The sequence below is a fragment of the Saccostrea echinata genome, unplaced genomic scaffold (genome assembly GCF_033153115.1).
Source record: "Saccostrea echinata isolate AGI-Se365-2 ecotype Australia unplaced genomic scaffold, CSIRO_AGI_Sech_v1 ptg000001l, whole genome shotgun sequence".
Classification (NCBI taxonomy): Eukaryota; Metazoa; Mollusca; class Bivalvia; order Ostreida; family Ostreidae; genus Saccostrea; species Saccostrea echinata.
The window spans coordinates 2431322-2446723 of record NW_026889750.1 but is presented as its reverse complement, the minus strand read 5'-3'; the positions used below and the strand labels follow the sequence as shown (position 1 = coordinate 2446723).

Genomic DNA, 15402 nt, shown 5'->3' with positions numbered 1-15402 from the left:
GATAGAAGTCAGAGAAATCTTTGTTACACTTAAGCAATACGTTTTCCTAAAACGTTTCTGGTGTAGGTCCGAGACAAAAAAAAAGTTGTGGTCCCATATAGACATAAAATACAGTGAAGTATTCTTACACGTTTCAGTATATATAAAATAAAATATTCACAGATGGTCGCTTTTGTGACAGTGGAATCATGAATGTCTGTAGACCTTCAATCCTATTTGTTTTATTGCGTCTGAGGTCGATCCTAATTGAATGAAGAATTTGGCCATAAAATACGTGCTGTACGATAGCAATCTAAATGTTTCCAGAATCAAGATTCATTTTTTTTTTCAAAACACGGTATTGTCATAGCAAAATATCATTGCATTTTAGATCTGAAATGAAATTCATAAAAATTTTTCAATGTCATCGAACTATTTACAGTATATGTGTAATTTCTGGCAAAAAATGATGAATTTCCTTTCAACAGTATTTTATTTTCTATTTTTTATCAGTACCAGAGTATCGTGCTAATTATGAGGGCAGTTTAATTCAATATATATAGCCCTTAAATATCTTAAAATAATTGTTGTTATTTAAAACATTAATTGCAAGAAAATGCCTCGCCAGCACCGGATTGAATGCAATTTTGGCGTTATTTAGAGCTGAACTGTTATTAAAAATCACTTATAATCATATTCTACCTCCTACAATAATAAAATGCACAGTTTAAACCCAATGTGATCTGTATCAAAGCGCCAATTACTTGCTGATGAAACAGGCTAGAAACCTTTAAAGCGAAAATGCTGAAAGTAATGTTTAACCACCTATCTTTATCAGATGATTCACTCTCTGCGTCAATTACACCAAGTTCTTCAATCCATATTTAAAAAGGCCAGAAGGTCCAGCAATAGTGACGTTTTATCTTTAAAGTCAATACAAGTAGTTGCATATTTATACATCTTCTTGCTTACATGCTTTGGAACAGAAGGAATGAATATCAGTTAAAAATAATTGTCTATGTCATATCTCCGCATATAGATTAATTTTATATGATAAGAGATATAAATCGTTTGTTCTTTGAAACCTGTTATTTTATTTAATACGAAAAAGTTAGAAAATAAATTGTAGTCTTATAAGAAGTAAAGTAGAATGTCACTTGTAAATTTGCCATATTTATTGTCTAGACAAACGAAATGTGAACTTATTTGACCCTTTGTAACCGTGTAGATGTTCACATATAACGATATACAAAATATCACCTGTACATGTTATGATGGCTCATATACCATTTTTTTCATTATGGTATTAAAGACGGCAACACCGAAAAGAATTTCTGTGTATACATTACGGCACTAGAGTTTATCTTCCATTCACTTGGCGGGAATTACGGTAATAAAATAATAATTACATCGTCGGTCGTCTGCGATTGCACATAAAACTTCTGCCTTCGTGTAAACTGCGAGAGAAATTTCTTATATTCCTAGATGAGATACACGAGTGATGTCGTTTAGGCTGTTCCTTGATTGATTATTGCTCAATAAGATGAACCGTATGATGAAACAGTGCCATTTTTCAGCGTACATTGAAAATTTCTCAATAAGACAAACCATACACATGTATATGATTATATAACCAGTTTTTTAAAAATTATTATCAAAATAAGGAATTGCATTTGTTGTGCAATAGAGAAAACATTATCATAATTTCTATAATTTTTAGTTTTTACTGTAGCTTAAAGGTCAGGTTAGAATGAAATCTTGTTTATAAATTGAGAATGTCCTGCCATGGATGAGTCATTTCATTGAGCTTTTGGATCACATCATATTGATTGAGCACATTGATAATATGCTCAAGTTACTAACTGGTAATTTCACATAGCAGGAAATTTATGAAAGAGGATATCACCTTCATGGATGATTTACTTTAACCCCTTATTTTCAAACTTGGACAATGATTGCTCAATACTGGGCATGCTCAGGATACTTAACTTTTATGAACGTGCTCACAATGTACCATTGCGCATACCAATCATCCTTGTTTTTGAAAATGATTTTCATTAATGTCACTAGCTGTCGTACATTATGTTTTTATGATTATATATGTCACACATTAAATTTCATTAAATGGATTAATACATATAAGTTTTAATTCATTTAACCTTTATACGGCTGTTTTACAAGTTCTGTAAAACAGCCGTTAGACACTAATAAGTGATCCTTTCTATTTTTAGGAATTTTGTACGCTTGGCGGGAAGAAGAAATTTTCCAACACAGTAGTGTACAGTTGTTGGTTGGGGTTTAGAGCAACAGTTGATCTGTCGGTGTTCAAACCGTTGCCTAATGTTAAAGGCAATAGTTTTCACTCCGGTCTGAAAGATCAGCTGATGCTTGAGACCCCTGTCAACAATTGTTTTGTTATACACATATTATAAAGAACTTTTATATGATTCCTGACGCAAAAAGCGTTTCTAAACAACAAATGCCATGCCAAGTCACTTGGAATATATGCTATGGAGCTTTTCGTGCATTTTATAAGATAAACATTTATTTTTGTTATCATTGATTAAGAAAACGATTTTTAAATACTGTTATTCAGGTCTACTAATAACAGTTTGTTTAACACTTTGACAAAAATTGTTTACCCTGTTTATATAATCATCGTAAGTAAAAGAAGAAAAAGATTTTTAAAATAACTTTTTGTTGTTGATATTTATCAAGTTAAAACGGTCTTTTATATATATATATATATATATATATATATATATATATATATATATATATATATATATATATATATATTAGGGATGTCAAATCCGTCAATATTTAATAATCGGTTACTCGGACGTTTTTCCGATCGAGTACCCGGGTACTCGGTAAATATGAAATAAAAAGTGTGTTCTTGAGCCCCGTTTAGCTCTGATAAACCCCAAAACTGTTTTTATCACGTTTATTAATGTATATAAACATCGAGTCCAACGGAAATGATTTTTGCTACTAAATTTATTTATCAAATAAACACAAAAGACAAAATTAATACACCAAAAATTACAAATGGTTTACAGTTCTTGTTTAGCATCTACTAGTATTTGATCAATGCAAAATGAGGACAATCTGTTGCTCAGGTTTGATGATCAGACTAGCGAAAGAGAAGGAACAGAATTTGTTGAGATCGTTTAATATTATTTCATATGTTGGTTGTTTTCCCCCGTATACACTAAATTTACGACGCAAACTGACTCAACATTTTCTGATTCTTTAGTTATTTCTAAATATTTCTTCACTTTTGAAGTGGGTAGCGGCATTTTATGCATGTCCGATTTCGCTGCCGTATATTAACTAAATAATTTTAAATGATTTAAAGATAATATCATAGACCATACATAAATGATGTTGACTGAAAACAATCGTTGAAGCCATCCAAAAATTAAGGACCACAATACGTCAGAACAGCTGTGTACGAAATGATTGGTCACTAATTACTGTATATACACAGGCGATAACGGGTGTTTTACGGGGGTTTGCCAAACGGAGATCAGACTATAATTTAGTTAGAATATTCTAACTGTGTCTCGGGACAGGCCCTCACCACAGTTAGAATACGTCCCACTTGCAATGTAGCAAATCGGAGTGGATCCACTCCGAAATGATTCTGAAGAATACAAAATGAGTTGCACTGAAAATAACTACCAAATTAATCATAACAAACCTTTTTGAGATTGTATATGCCTTTTAACCTAAAAATTAATCTATATATATACGAAAATTCAACTCATTTTCTCAACGTTTTTTCCTCGCGTCAAATTTAACGCCATGTTGACTTTCGGAACTCTCTGGATTCTTCATAGAAAATGCACAGAGTTCGAGTTATCGCCCGTGTTATTTTGCTACATTGCGAATACACGGAACGAATTCTATCGTTAAACCGGGTCCGTAGGACAATATCATTTTAACGATAGAACATTCTATCTAACTATAATTGCTATCAAAACATATTTCACACTTATTGTTCCATACCTAATTATCGAATGGGTGCAAAACGGGAACACATGCACCTTTAACGGGTGTAGATGACGACACGCTAATTACCGTATGCATCTTTAAGTTATTTTTTGATAAGTTTTTGAAAAAAATATGTAGTTTGAAATAAGAAAAAATATACATCCGAGTAACCGAATACTATTTTTAGTATTCGATACTCGGACGTTCGATCGAGTACCCGGTTAACCGGGTACTCGTTGACATCCCTAATATATATATATATATATATATATATATATATATATATATATATATATATATATATATATATATATATATATATATATATATATATATATCTCTTATTAAGTCTTTGAGTAAGTGGTTTCCTGTAAAACATTGGTTTAGACTAAACAGTAGAAATAAAACATTTTGGAGCTCCTCCAAATCAATCCGGTGCCCTTCTTTTCCTGTGGTTTTTGCTTTTCATCTCAACACATCGAGCTCGCCAATTAATGAAAATCACATAAATCTAAGTCTCAGAAGACATTTTATTTACAGTGGCTTAATGAATGTTTATTTTACTTTTGCCGAAAGATAATAAATCAAATAATGTGCATAGGCTTTTCTTCGGGATAAAAAGAAGTTCCAATAAGATTATAGATATATGAGCTTATTAAGAATCAAATATTCAAAGGAAAAATCAGTGTCATTTTGGGATTTCTATATCATCAATTTATCTTTTGACCAAGATTGAAAATGAATTTAAATGGTTAGTAGGTTGTGTCAGATCTTTTTAAAAGACAGATATATTCTGTCAGAACTTCATATATCATGATCTTAATTCTTTCACAAATGACGCATATAATAATCACATTTAATGATACCCAAAGTGCTAAAATTGGAAACAAAACCTTATGCAACATTTTAAGGAAAAAAATATTTTAAAAACATTACAAATGTTGGTCATTAGTGCTCAATTCATTCATTCGCTTCCAAACAGGAAGTTAATTTAAACAAACCAAAAACAAAAAGAAGCCAAAACTCGATACCAAAACTTGACATCGATCTGTGAAAATCAAGCGATAATCGTGCAATATCGAATGAGGTAAAATTTTGTTTCTTCTCAACATGTGTGTAACATAGATGTGCGTATCATGATTTCAATAAATCAAAGGCTTTCTATTCCATATATCTATGTATGCAAGCTCTGATAACTTGATATCTGCATGATATATTTTGCTAATAATGTGCTTTATTATTAATATGAGGTTCAATTGATAAAATAGGAGGCTTTTTTGCTAGCTAGATATGCCACAACACAATGCCACTGAAGCGTGAGAAGTGATAATGTCTGTGCCGCCTACCTTGTGAGGGACGTCTAGATCTCCCTGCATAATATACGAAGCTTTTCTGTAAAACGTGTCATTAACAGTCAAATTGCCATTTGAATTTCTTTCTTGTTTGATCTTCCTTAGACAAAATAAATTTCCTACAGGAAAGATGCCAATTTCTAGGTTGAAAACCTATTCATGCAAATCCAATTTTTTTCACCATGATATCTTTGTCTTTTCTCAATCTTATACCTAAATATCGTACGAAAGTAAACATTTCTTTATCTAAAGGAATGGATATGAGTTTTTTAAGACAAGAAACACATCACCATATTTCCCAAGCATTCGACAACAAAGCTTGTTACAGATGAGCATATTAGTATATACTTAACATAAGATGATAGTTCCACTTTTTATACGGATATATGACCTACCTGGAAAAGAGTACAAGGAAATTGTGACATCACATAACCCACTACCATTTCTGTAATTTCCCGCCACAACTCGATTTAATCCAACATATAGAAAGTTGTCCTTTATTCCATACAAAGGATCCTGTCCACTAAGTGTAAACAGAAATTTAGATTCCAGAAAATCTTTAATTTTCCCAGACTTCCATTGTATTCTTTCATCACTAATATCCAATTTTACACGAGATCCTCTTTTAACAAAATTATCTGTAGTATGAATTAACAAGCCTCCGTTTGATGAAGCATCCATATGACCAGGAAGATCATTCCCATAAATCCTGAATTGCTTATTGTGAATCTGAGTTTCTGCCATGTTACTAGTAGTTCCATGGTCGCCACCATACCCATCTCCAGTTGGGGAATCAGAAATATCCAAGGTCCAAAATCGAGGAGGTTCCAGATAATCTAAGTAAAGCTTAGCTCCATGGTATTTTCCCGAAAAGTCTATTTTAAGTACGACTTGTTTGTCACATCGAGATCCAGGATTAGTCACAGGGGAGGTAAGAAAGGAAATAAATGGACTGTAACCTTTAACCACTCCAGACTTTAAGTTTATGTGGACATAATTGTCATCTAGAGAGTTTACTGTTTGGAGAAATATCACTGAAAGTAACAAAAAAATAGTATACATTTTGTTATGTTTTTCTAGAAAACGTGATGTTTCACCAATGTGAACAGTGACTCTCAAAATAGTTATTTTAAGGGTTTGTCTAGCACAAAAACTACACATATCATAAGTTTTTCCTTGTTTGAATTTTTTTCGTCTGTTTTCAGTATTATATTTTTATCAGACTGTCATAAATATATGTGCTTTTGTCATGCCAACACATTGGTAGACATGTTTTGTAGAACAATAGCCCATGCAATAGTGATAAATAATCAACATTACAAGATAATTGATAGTTGAACAAAACCGTAAGTAGAAAATTAAGATTTTACGAGAAAAATCGGGAGATTTCTTATTTGTTGAATTTGTTCTGTATTTCATGCTTATCAATTATTTTGTGTGCAGTAGATGGATTGACGTGTTTTTTAAGAATAACAGGTGAATCACATATTTGTGTATATCTGTCTTACTTCATTTCCATGACTAATATTCATTTTCTAGTATTAGAATCGTCATCTGGAAATGTTCACTCACATTTACATGTAACATTTTTATCCTTACCCAGAACGGCTAATTCAAACCTTAGCTAATCGAAAACAGATCATTTACATGAATCCACAAAAGATGATTTAAGTTCATAACCAATCACAAAGTACATTTCTAGAGAGATATTTCATTTTAGTCCGATTCTTAAAGCAATTTTTTTAAGTTTCGTAAGATGGAACCATTACCCTTCCCTGTCATCTACGGAGATGCTAGAACCACCTTAATCTCGAAATACTATTATTTGTGGAAAGTGAAAATTGAAACGTGGTTCATACTCCTTTTTCCAAATTTTCTCCAAATTTTACGTTCGCGGGAATTTTTTTTAACCCGTATGTGAAAATTTCATAATTATTTGCCTAATGCTTTCAACATGTTGACAAACGAATATAACGGACAATTTCAAAGCATTGTTCTATCGAGTGATTCTGCTAGATATATAAAATGCTTTAATATTTATGATGCCTTAAGAAAGTTCTCAATAATTTTATTGATGCAATATATTCTTTGCCAAATTAGGTGTTTTAAATTTACTTCATATTTGATAAGGATTTGGGTCTACTTTCTACTATACATGTATAGATCAATTTAATAGCTCCATGCAATTTATCATTTTAAAGTATCATCATTATGTTATGCTATCTACAGTTTTGTAACAAAAACTCTCTATGTATCTATTTTGATAATAATTAGCTCAAATTTCAGCCCCACTGAAAGGTGACTTATAATAAAATCCTAATCTAGGAATATTACAGATAGGTAACAGTAAAGGATCGCTGTTTCCTTCGATTTCAAAGAAATCAATCATCGAAAAATTGGAGAGGCTTTTATTTACTCATTTCCATGGGAAGTTAAAATATTCCAATACCATGCCTCTATCCTAAATATCCGTCTAATACATATATGTTCTTTTGATTTATATCTTTGATCTGACATACTGATTACTTAATCAGAAGAAATATAACTATTTGAAAATGCATCTTGCATACCATGAAAAGAAAACTAAACATTTGTTTACGAAAAAGCCATTAATTAAGTAAATACTTCATCGGAGATTTTACACAATTATAAAACATACGGCTTTGTTTTAAGGAGCTTTGTTTTATTTTCATAAGATTTTCGTATTTGAATTTGCAATGCAGCAAATGATGATATGAAATATTGGTGGATAAACTAAATTCATTATTTAGGGGCAAATCTTAAGTGAATTCTCTCCGGATGTATTAGAAGAGAAAAGGATAAAAAAAAATTAATGCAATTCCTTTTATCAAAACCCAATGATACTGTGTCAAAGCATATTTTACTTGCATAGGATAACGGTATTGAAATAAACCTCTTCCCGTGCCATAAATCATATTTGTAATAAAAGTCATTTCTTATCAAAAAAAATTGTCAACACTGCCATCCCAGAATTATTTTATCTTTTGAATGTCTAATTAAGCAACACAACTGTGTTGATTATCTCGATATGGTTAATTTCAGCAAATGTAGCGTCATTCAGCGGGAAAATCTAGCGCCAGGTGGAAGAATTTTTCTCACCTTTTTGCTTTGAAAATTTATTAAAAATTTCTTTTCTGACAAGTAAATAATTTATTACGTAATAGACCTACATGAACACATCAATAACTGGTGGGGAAACTCATTAATTTTAAGACATGTAAAAGACATGTTAAATTGCAATCAAAATCTTTAATATTTGCTCTTTTGATAATTTTACATTTCCTAGTAAAAAAAATATTCAAATGAATATTAAAGTGCTGTCACACTCTTATTTTGTTTGTGGTGTTTAGAACGTTTATGTTCTTAGTATATAGTTATGAGGCAGAAAGCACGATTCAAAAACCCGAACTTTTCTAAAGAATTTAAACTGATATGCAGGTCCACAACAGATCCACAATATTTGCCAAAATTTGACTTTCACTTTTTTACTACCAAATAGCAGTTTTCACATGTACCTAAGAATACAGCGCTCTATGTCTGCATGTGGTTAGGGAGAGTTATTTGAATATTCTGCATCAGATGAATAGGGTGAAAATAAGGAGCAGTGATCAATCTGATAAATTCTATAAACATAATATATCATATCATATTATTCAATAACAATCGTGAACAGAGCAAAAAACACGGACCCCTACTTGAACTGACTACAAGCGACACGGATCAACCTATTGGAATATAATTGTTTTGCTTTTTCCCTTGTACTTCCTTTTTAAACTTTTCTCTTGGAACATTTTTTTAATCGGAGCGATTGTACTATCCAAATGTAGTATTTCTATTGATTTTATGTCTTCTTTGTACCGGTCATGGTAGCCTAGTGGTGCGTTCGCTTCGTGATCAGGAGGCCTGAGTTCTATTCTCGCTCGCCGCGCCGCGTCAAACCTAAAACGTAAACAGAGACACTGATTGTTCCTTCGTCAAGTGCCCGGCATTAGATTGATTGATTGATTGTATATTTTTTAACGTCCCGTTCGAGAATTTTTCACTCATAAAGAGACGTCACCATATACCGGTGAAGTGCTTTAAAGTTAGACAAAACTCGGCACTCAGGGCCATTGAACAGTGAGGATTCTTTATCAAGCCGACGCCTACCGTGACACGAGACCTTGGTTTTTAAGGTCTCACCCGAAAGACCTGTGGCTTTCTCTTCAAATGCCGACCGCTTGGCGAAGGAACAGTCACTACGTATGTTTACATCTTAGGTTTGACGCGGCGCGGCGAACGAGAATCGAACCCGGGCCTCCCGATCATCCGGCATTAGAAGTGAAAGTCGCGGTTCTTTCGGATGAGACATTAAAAACCGAGTTCCCGTGTCACAGTAGGCGTTGAAACGATAAAGAACTATAAAGTGTTCAATGGCACTATGCCGAGTATAGGTCTAAATTTGAAGCCCTTCATCGGCTTACGGCGACGTCTCTATATGAGTAAAAAATTCTCGAAAGGGACATTCAGCAACAATCAATCAATCAATTTCTACTTTTCTAATAATTATATCTGATTTAGGGGGAGGGGGTTTTCTCTAATTTTCAGAATTACAAAATTGGTAGGATAGTTGTGTATGCCTTTCATATCTCTTATCACTTCCAAAACATTTTTTGTCAATTATGAAAGCTTAATTTTATTCTGAATAAGCTACAAATGAGTTTTATTGTAGCTATTTTTATTACCTAAAATATCTAAGACTAATTCGTAATCACTGATTAACAATATGATATTAATCTTCTATAAATTTACATTCATTAATGCGCCTTGTCTCGATGAATCCACTCTTTGCTAATGAAATTATCCAATAGAATTCAGACATAAAAAAACCTTGTTGACTTTAAAAACCAATTAACGGCCGTATAGCTTCATTTTCAAATGAATGACCATTGATATGTGCTTTAAATTTAAAAGCATGTTATCATGCGTTTCCTTTTTCACGAAGTAAGCAAAAATAGCAACGTAAATAAAAAAATCTAAATTGCATGTCATGTGGGATGATTATGAAACTTAAATGTAAACGATGAAGACAACAAAAAGTGATCAATTTTATAAATTCAGTAAAGAATACGAATCAAAAACATAGCAACACCAGAGGTGGGATCAGGTGCCTAGGAGGAGTAAGTATCCCCTGTCGACCTGCGAACTGTATTGATATGATAAACGGAGTAACCCGTAGTCAAATTAGTACTAGAATCGGTGGGAAACAAGTCAGTCAAAATAAGACTCAACGATAGGTAGTCTAACTCATATCTTAAGGGTTACAAATACGTTGTATAAAAATTGTTTATATCTTGTACAAAAAGATGAATAATGAGACATAAATTTTCAAATATTTAAGACAACATACATGAAGAGTAAAAGGGTATATAAATTTGGCTGTTTAAAAGAACTTATTAATAACTTTTAGCCAAGCAAAGAAGAAAAGGTGAATTGTGCTTATGAAGATTGTCCAAATAGAAAGAAAATATCAAGTGCAGTTGATTATTGTGTACTTCTAGTCTGAAACACATGTATAATATATGTTACATGTCTACTCATGCAAAAAAAAAAAAAAAAAAAAAAAAAAAAAAAAAACAAAAAACTTTTATTTGCGTTTTTATCAAAGATTTCAAAACCTTATGTTTCATTACTTTGCTTTAGGAAATATTTACATTATACAATAATAGTACAAAATGTTTTAACAACGTAAACTCTAATAATTTTTTTTTCATCTCCAATGTAATACAAAGTGTGTTACAATAACATACCGATATTGATTGTAAATTTGTGTATTCACTCTTGATTACTTATATTACAAAAACAAGGTTTGAAAGTTTAATGTTCATTCATTTGTTGAAGGTAAACAGTCAAATTCGTACTCAAGAGGTCGATGTTCTATATACAAGCATTCCTTGATTTCAGAGAAATGTTGCCGATAGTTTAACAAAGATTTTTAATGAAATGCATTGTATATACAAAACAACCAGAAAACGAATCTGATTCACAACTATTAGCATCATGCATTTCAATTCTAATTCACATGACTTGTTTATGTAAAGGATGACACTTTATTATGACATAAATAATGCCCGACACCGTCAAGTTAGTTTATGGACCTGGCACTTTAAGAGCGATATGTGTGTTAAATGTATATCTTAATTGTTGATAATTACTGATGTGGCACTACGATAATTATGTAACAACGGTGAATATATCGTAGTTGATTTGAGAATTTGTTAACTTTCGTTTTCTATCATTTTTCTTTAATGATTTCATTATTTCAAAAATTGCTATTTAACTGTTTTAAAAAGTCATATATTTTTGTATATATTCTAAAATATGATGGATTTGTCAGATTAAAAGCTTTAAAATATTTTTTTTTATGAAAAGCCAATAGACAATGATAATTGTTTGAAACAAAAAGGTGTCTAGTCTGATACATCAGTATAGGTTTTTGATATTAAAAATTTAATAGTTGTGGGAGTTTTTAATTCATATTTATGCATTAATGTACAGAAGTAAATGATGCACATTTTTGAAATTGTGAAATTTGGTTTAAAAACAAGTATAGAATGATATTTTTTTTTTAAATTATATTATTTATATTAGATGAAGAAAAGAATTAATATTACAAAAAAGTTAATTTGATGTTGCAAAAGCAAAATGAGATAAAAAGGAAAAGAAGAATGAAAATGGTCAAAGGAAAGTTAATTATTTAATTTATTTTACGCAGTTGAATAAAAATTTTCTTAAAAAATGATTCTGAGGTAAAAATATTGAATACTTTTTCATAGTTTGTCATATACATGTATTAAGATAAGTTTTATCGAAATTTAAACTGTGAATCATGTCAGAAATTGCAAGTTTTCTTAACTTACCTTTCACAATTAGTGATACCCATGATATATAAATCTCCATTGTGATCCTTCAACATTGGGGTATATCGATGATAATTATATAAATAAATGTAATTGATGAAAACTAAACATAAGTCCAGACATCACTTGTTATGCCACGGGTGAGATGTTTCGTGTTCCTTGATAGGGTGACAAGGAACTCCATGATCTTTTAAGGAATTTGATTGGTTGTTTCTCTCTTTGTAACTTCTTCTTTAATCCCGAGACTTATCTTATATATACGTTTGTCTTTTGATATCTGAAATAAAACAGGAATTTTGATATAAACAGTGGAGATCTTGTAAAAACCATAACTGTCAGACCAGAAATCATAAACGGGCTAAACATGTTCCATAGAAAAAACAATCCAATGTTACTCTCAAATATACTGACTTTTGTACCTATACCACGACATGGCTTTGTATTCCCTACAGTCGACATAGCAAATGCAGTAAGTTCAAGTATTTTAAATAGCTTACAAAATATTTCAAATACCTTTCATCAGATGATTTGTCAAGATAATTAAAAGTGTATCAGACAATTGACAGAATGTCATCAAAATTAGTGCTTTTCTTTTCTTCTTTACTCCATTTTTTAATAATATGTACTTGACAAAATGCCACCATTTCATTGAATTTAAACTATGTGGTATGACATCGAACTGCTTATCAAATTTTTCTTCAATGGGCAGAAAAAATAAACATAAGATTGCCAGACTATAAGCTTCACACAATGGACTTGCAGAAGATTTCCTCTTGTTCCCTACTTCAGAGGTTTTACACTGCATTAGACATTTTCCTTTCGGCTTTACCACTGGAGATATTTATCTGACAAAATTAAGTTCAAAATTCTTTTGTCACCTCCGAATAGAATTCAGCATCTAATACTGTAAATTGAACGCTTTCGACGTCTTAAAGACATAATCTGCTCGTTAAGAGAGTCAATCATTTTAGATGATTATAGACAGCGTAACTTTGTGGGCTCATTACTGAATGCAACGACAGTCAAAGATTATTTAACTTTTTAAAAAAAAAAATAATGAAGTGCCAACCTAGTGCTTTTCACATGCCTAGACTGATAAGTGCTGGGGATTGTAATACAATATAACTTCATAACTGAAAATCTTAAATTTGGGGATAGTTGTTTAAAAGAATAAATATAAATGACATGTTCATTCCTACTTGTACCAATCCTAAAGGAAAAGTAAATATTTTAGGATTATTAAATTTCAGGTGTAATCAATGAAAGGAACGGTATCTTAACATATTTTAAGATATGTCAGATACAATTTCAAATTAATATTTTGCCTTAATTTAGTTGTCTTTAACTTATTTTGCACCTGGTCCTCATTTTACAAAAGTATCTATTTGTATTCTTAATTCTAAATTTAAATTATGCATTTTTGGTTAATTAAAATAGTTTCTAGAGATCAAAATTTAACCGCTACGTATAAATTTCGCCCCCCCAAAAATGGCAATTTGAAAGGTGCTCTACGCTCGTCTTCTGTGTGCTAATTGTTTTACTAATCATGTGGGTCCGAACTAGTATTAAAATCTAATTTTCAATAATTAGTTAACAGCCTGGAACACGTGTCCATACAATAAGTAATGAGTCCCCATTAGTACACTTCAAAGTTCGTACCTGGGGGTGATGTCGCCTTGACCGTCAAAACAACTCGCTGTGATAATGTTAATTTGACCAAACAAACTTTGGGGGTCACTCGAACATCCATGTGTGTGTTTGAAATACATGCAAGTGCAGATAGACTCCAATAATAAACAAAACAGCATATAATTCACAGGAAAATTGAACATCTGTTTAAACATTTCAACAATCTAAAAATAGTTCTATTAACTGAAATTTACTTCAAATGAGTTCCGTGTTGAAATGCAATTGTCTGATTAAAAGATAACATTCCTTTCAAATGCTTTTTTGTAAATGACGCACTAATCAAGTTTATTTCCAAGGCTCTCTGATTTTTTTTTTTTGAAATGTCAATAAAATGGGGGAAAATATCATTATTACTCTCTATCATCTTGTGTATAGTATTATTAACCTAAACTTATAGTAAAGAAAATTTACATTCAATAACAATATGCGCTTAGTTGAAATTTTGATATTTTTAAACAATACAATTTTTTTCATTATCCAGTATTGTCCATAAATGAATTAATGACTGCTCTCTCAAAATTTAAAGTCAGCTAACTTTTTTTAAATGATCATTTTCAGAAAATTAATCTACATTCTTATTCATTCATACCTTGATGCGTTTTTTCCTGACAGTTTTCCATCCTTTGCAGCATATTATTTATTGCTTATAAAATCCACCAGAGTATAATGATGCCAAAAACATTCCATTCTTCGTTCCAAATGTCTTCAACGTTATCCGGAAATCTGTATGCTAATTCTAGTTCCTTTCTCTCAAAAAATTATCTTAAAAATATAGCCATCATATGCCATGTGTATGTAGAATTATCAAGGATTAACATTGAAGAATATAGGTTTACCGAGAGGTGGAGTAAATTTGACCTTTAAGAAACCTTATAGCCTCTAATTAGGAAAGCAAGTTTCAGTCATTCGGAGGTTCGTTATTGCCTTCGGGAGCTCTGGTTTATGGTTTTGCTATCAAATATATCACATGGGTATAGCATTAGGAACAAATTTGACAATTACAAGGCTTAATGAGCAGTCTTTCAACAGCTCGCTTAAATCGAACCGAGGGCTACTGAACATCAAGACGTACCTATTAAGTTTCCAATATCAACAAAAGCCTCGCCACATTTTGTATAGGATGGCCACATTTTGTACTAGACTCTCCCGAACGTACAAGCTCTCTATAAACGTAAAGAGTAGGTGATATATCATTTTCTTCTATCATTCCCTTGTTTAATCTAAGTTTTAAAGAAACCCGAGCCGAAAATTGGTCTGCTCTACTTAGGACCTTTTCTAATTAAAGAAGATATCTTTGGACTTTTAAAGAATATTATTTTGAACTGGTAATTGAAATAGGGTAGAGAATATGTAAAGATGTAATTAAGGCACCGATTAACAAAATTTTATATTTATGGGCCGATAAGTTTTATCTGATAAAATATATCTTGTCTTTGATATCGAATCAAACAAATAATAATTTG

At 31.4% G+C, this 15402-nt stretch overlaps 1 protein-coding gene across 2 annotated transcripts in view; it reads right to left on the bottom strand.

The window, feature by feature from the left end:
• LOC133182928 (signal peptide, CUB and EGF-like domain-containing protein 1) overlaps positions 1-12431 on the bottom strand; it is a 33232-nt gene extending 20801 nt beyond the window's left edge. The window contains exons 1-3 of one of the 2 annotated variants that reach the window (XM_061317802.1): positions 12251-12431; positions 5726-6364; positions 5325-5348 (exon numbers count right to left, since the gene is read on the bottom strand). In XM_061317802.1, coding sequence (XP_061173786.1) covers positions 5325-5348; positions 5726-6364; positions 12251-12290 — 703 coding nt within the window. In that variant the 5' untranslated portion in view covers positions 12291-12431. The remainder of the gene's footprint in view (positions 1-5324; positions 5349-5725; positions 6365-12250) is intronic. The other variant, XM_061317812.1, reaches the window with a different exon arrangement.
• Positions 12432-15402: the final 2971 nt, after the last annotated feature.